This window comes from Nicotiana tomentosiformis, chromosome 10, assembly GCF_000390325.3.
Source record: "Nicotiana tomentosiformis chromosome 10, ASM39032v3, whole genome shotgun sequence".
Lineage (NCBI taxonomy): Eukaryota > Viridiplantae > Streptophyta > Magnoliopsida > Solanales > Solanaceae > Nicotiana > Nicotiana tomentosiformis.
Genome location: NC_090821.1, coordinates 25840699 through 25845697, shown reverse-complemented (window position 1 = coordinate 25845697; position 4999 = coordinate 25840699). Strand labels below are relative to the sequence as shown.

The 4999-nt window shown below is 45.4% G+C and overlaps 1 protein-coding gene across 1 annotated transcript; it reads right to left on the bottom strand.

Moving 5' to 3' along the window:
- Positions 1–4135: 4135 nt before the first annotated feature.
- Positions 4136–4696, bottom strand: LOC138899901 (uncharacterized). Its single transcript, XM_070186600.1, has one exon. It carries the CDS (start codon positions 4694–4696, stop codon positions 4136–4138), a length of 561 nt encoding a protein of 186 aa, XP_070042701.1.
- Between the last annotated feature and the right edge of the window lie 303 nt (positions 4697–4999).

Below are 4999 nucleotides of genomic sequence, written 5' to 3'. Positions count from 1 at the left end.
CTCCTCAAACGATGTCGAGGACTCCGAAACTAACCAAAAGTCATATAAACTAATAAATATATGCTCAAAAGTTCATAATTTAGCTATTAAACTAATTTTCCTAACCAAATCCGGGAAGTCCTTAAAAATCACCCCGCGCCCCTGATTCCGAACATTTTTTAATATAAATGTTACTCATGGCCTCACGAACTCAAATATATAATTTATTTCCAGTTACATAATCATTTTCGTGGTCAAGTCTCATTTTTTACCAAATTTTTCCCTTAATTTCATGTTAACTTTACTCATAATCCGTGTATTTAACTCAAGAATTGATAGGGATCACTTACCTCTTGATGTTGACGAAAATCCCCCACAAAATGCTCTCAAAATCGCCCAAGACCAAGTGGAAAATGAGAGAAAAAAGACTAAGTCTCGTATTAAAATTCAAGTCTGCCTAGTGATCCCTTCTTCGCGATCGTGGAAAATGCCTCGCGATCGCGAAGGCCAAAATGCCACTGCCCAAAAACCTCCTTCGCGTTCGCGTCCTTGGGGTCACGTTCATGATGCATCACTTCCCGGCCTTCCGCATTCGCGACCCCCAAGTCGCGTTCACGTAGGCCAAAGTCCTTCTGCCCAGTTTCCTCTATTTCCTCATCGCGATCGCGGTTAGGCCTCCGCGTTCGCGAAGCACTGCCAGGCCAAACTTCGCGATCACGGACCCTTCTTGGCATTCACGTAGGGCAATCAGCTACCCCTCCAATTTTCCTTCTTCGCGATCACGAAGCAAACCAGCAGTTTCTAGCCAAGTTCAAACATGCTCCGGGTGGTCCGAAACACACTCGAGCTACCCGGGACCCCGTCCAAATGCACCGTTAAGTCCATAAACCCATTGCGGACCTACTCGAAGCCTTGGAACACATAAAACAACACCAGAATCAAGAATCGCACCTCAAAACCTCATTAATCAACTTCTAAGCTTCAAACTCATTTCAACCAACTCTGAACGCATCGAAACATACTTAGACAACTCGGAATGACGCCAAATTTTACGCACAAGTCATAAATCACCATACGGACCTATTCCCAGGCTCAAAATCCCAAACGGACCTCGATAACACCAAAGTCTACTCCAAACTAAATTTAAAGAACTAGAAAACCTTCAATGAACCAACTTTCAACATTAAGCGCCGAAACGCTCCCGAGTCACCCGAAACTCGATCTGAAGACACGCCCAATACAAAATCATCATACATACCCATTAGAACCATCAAATCCCGGTTCTGCGATGGTTTATTAAAAATGTTGACCCAAGTCAAACTTGGCCACCTTAGGCCACTATTACGAAACTAAATGTTCCAATTCCAACCCAAACCCTTCCAAACCCGAACCAACCATCCATGTAAGTCATAAAATAGTAAAAGAACATATGGGAAGTCCTAATTAGGGGAACGAGGATCTAAAAAGTAAAATGACTGGGCGAGCCGTTACATTCTCCACCTCTTAAACAAACGTTCGTCCTCGAACGGGTCTAGAATCATACTTGGAGTGCTGAATAGGTGTGAATATCTGCTCCGCATGTCCTCCTCGGTCTCCCAAGTCACCTCCTCGACCGGTTGACCCCTCCACTGGACCTTTACCGCATAAATATTCTTAGACCTCAACTGGCGAACCTGCCTGTCGACAATGGCAACTGGCTCCTCCTCATAACCCAAACTCTCATCTAGCTAAACCGTGTTGTAATCTAACACGTGCGACCTGTCAGCATGGTACTTTCGGAGCATAGACACATGGAAGACTTGATAAACCCCCGATAGGTTGGGAGGCAAAGAAAGCTCATAAGCAACCTCCCCAACTCGCCTCAACATCTCAAATGGGCCAATAACCCTCGGACTCACCTTGCCCTTCATTCTGAACCTCATGATCCCCTTCATCGGCGAGACTTTCAAGAGAACCTTCTCGCCCACCATAAATGATAAATCATGCACCTTCTGATCCGCGTAAGTCTTCTGTCTGGACTGCATTATGCTAAGCCGCTTCCGAATCAACTTCACCTTCTCCAAGGCATCCTTTACTAAATTAGTGCCATATAACCTAGCCTCACCGGGCTCAAACCATCCGATGGGCGAACGACATCGCCGACCATATAAAGCCTCAAATGGAGCCATCTCGATGTTGGATTGATAATTGTTGTTATAAGAAAACTCGACCAAGAGCAAGAATCGATCCCACTGCCATCAAAAGTCAATCACACATGCTCTGAGCATATCCTCCAAAATCTGAATTGTCCGCTCCGACTGCCCATCAGTTTGCGGGTGAAAGGTTATGCTGAGTTCTACTCGGGTACCCAACTCGCTCTGTACTGCTCTCCAGAAATGCAAAGTAAACTGAGGGCCTCTATCTGATATGATGGAAACAGGCACACCATGCAATTGGACAATTTCCTGAATGTAAATCTGGGCCAACCTCTCGGAAGAGTAAGTAGTCACCACCGGAATAAAGTGTACCGACTTGGTCAGCCTGTCGACAATGACCCAAACGACATCAAACTTTCTCAACGTCCATGGCAACCCAACTATGAAGTCCATAGTGACGCACTCCCACTTCCATTCCGGTATAACCATCTACTCGAGTAGGCCAACTGGCCTTTGGTGCTCATACTTAACCTAATGGCAATTTAGACATCTCGCTACATACTCAACTATGCCCTTCTTCATCTGCCATCACCAATAATGCTGCCTCAGGTCATGATACATCTTCGTAGTACCTGGATGAATAGAATACTGAGAAGTGTGTGCCTCCTCAAGAATCTTCTCCCTCAAGCCATCAACATTAGGAACACATAGGTGACCCTGGAGTCGCAGAACACCATCCTCACCGATAGTAACCTCCTTGACACCACCCTGTAGTACTGTCTCTCTAAGATGTAAAAAGTGTGGATCATCGTACTGACGAGCCTTGATCCGCTCAAGGAATGAAGACTGAGCCACAACATATGCAAGAACTCGTTTGGGCTCTAAAATTTCCAACCTCATGAGTCTGTTAGCTAAGGACTGAATATCCAAAGCCAATAGCCTCTCCTCTGCCGAAATAAATGTCAAACTACCCATACTCTCGGCATTTCTACTCAAGGCATCCTCAACCATATTCGCCTTACCCAGATGGTACTATTATCGTCCTTCAGTAACTCAAGCCACCTGCGCTGCCTCAAATTAAGGTCCCTCTGCTAACAAATGTTGCAAGCTACGATGATCGGTGTAAACCTCACAGGACACCCCATAGAGATAATGCCTCCAAATTTTGAGAGAGAACTATCGCAGCCAACTCCAAATCATGTACAGGGTAATTCTTCTCGTGGGGATTTAGTTGGCATGAAGCATATGTAATAAATCTCCCCTATTGCATCAATACACAACCCAAGCAAATGCGCGAAGCATCGCAATACATGGTATACATCCATGAACCAGAGGGCAACACTAACATCGATGTTGTAGTCAAAGCAGTATTGAGCTTCTGAAAGCTCGCCTCACAATCATCGGACCATCTGAACGGAGCACCCTTCTGGGTTAATCTAGTCAAGGGTGTTGCAATGGACGAGAAGCCCTCTACGAACCGACAATAATAACCTGCTAACCCTTAGAAACTCCTGATCTCGGTCGCTGTGGTAGGACGAGGCCAACTCTGGACTGCCTTGATCTTCCTGGGATCCACCTTAATACCCTCACCTGATACAACATGCCTCAAGAAAGCCACGGAATCCAACCAAAACTCGCACTTGGAGAACTTAGCATAAAGCTTCTTTTCCCGCAAGGTCTGAAGCACTAACCTCAAATACTGCTCGTGCTCCTTAATACTACGCGAGTAGATCAATATGTCATCAATGAAGACAATGATAAATGAGTCAAGATACGGCCTGAACACTCGGTTCATCAAATCCATAAATGCCGTCGGGGCATTGGTCAAGCCAAAAGACATCACTAGAAACTCGTAGTGGCCATATCTAGTCCGGAAAGCCGTCTTCAGAATATCCAAAGCACGAATCATCAGCTGATGATACCCAGATCTCAAATCGATCTTAGAGAACACCCTGCAACCTATCAAACAAATGATCAATGCGTGGCAATGGGTACTTATTCTTGATAGTGACTTTGTTCAACTAGCGGTAATCAATGCACGTCCGCATACTCCCATCCTTATTCTTCACAAACAACAACGGTGCACCCCAAGGCGACACACTAGGTCTAATGAATCCCTTCTCAAGCAAATCCTGAAGCCGCTCCTTTAACTCTCTCAGCTTATTGGGAGCCATACGATAAAACGAAGTAGAAATAGGCTGGGTGCCTAGCACCAAATCAATGTCGAAATTGATATCCCGATCTGACGACATACTTGGTAGATCAATAGGAAATACATCAAAAAACTCTCGTACCACCGATACTGAATCTAATGCGGGAGTCTCTATAGTAGTATCCCGAACAAAGGTCAAATAGGCCAAACAACCCTTTTCGACCATATGTTGAGCCTTCAAGAAAGAAATAACCCGGCTGGAAGTACCAACAGACCAACCTCTCCACTCTAATTTGAGCAACTCAGGCATCGCCAAGGTAACAGTCTTGGCATAGCAATCAGGAATGGCATAGTACGGGGACAACCAGTCTATGCCTAAGATCCTCGAAATCGACCATATCGAGCAATAGATGATCTCCTCTGGTCTCATATCCACGGAAAGTCACCACACAGGACCGGTAGACTCGATCCATAACAATAGAATCACCCACTGGCATGGACACATATACAGGAATGCCCAAGGACTTGCGAGATACATCCAAATAAGGAGTAAAAAGAGAAGAAATATAGGAGTAAATAAACCCTGGATCAAATAATACCAAGGCATCCTTACGCTAGACAGAAATAGTACCTGTGATCACTGCATCGGAGGTGAGTGCCTCTGGCCTGGCAGGGAAAGCATAGAATTTAGCTGGAGCGCCAGCTGACTGGATTCCACCTCTAGGGAGACCCC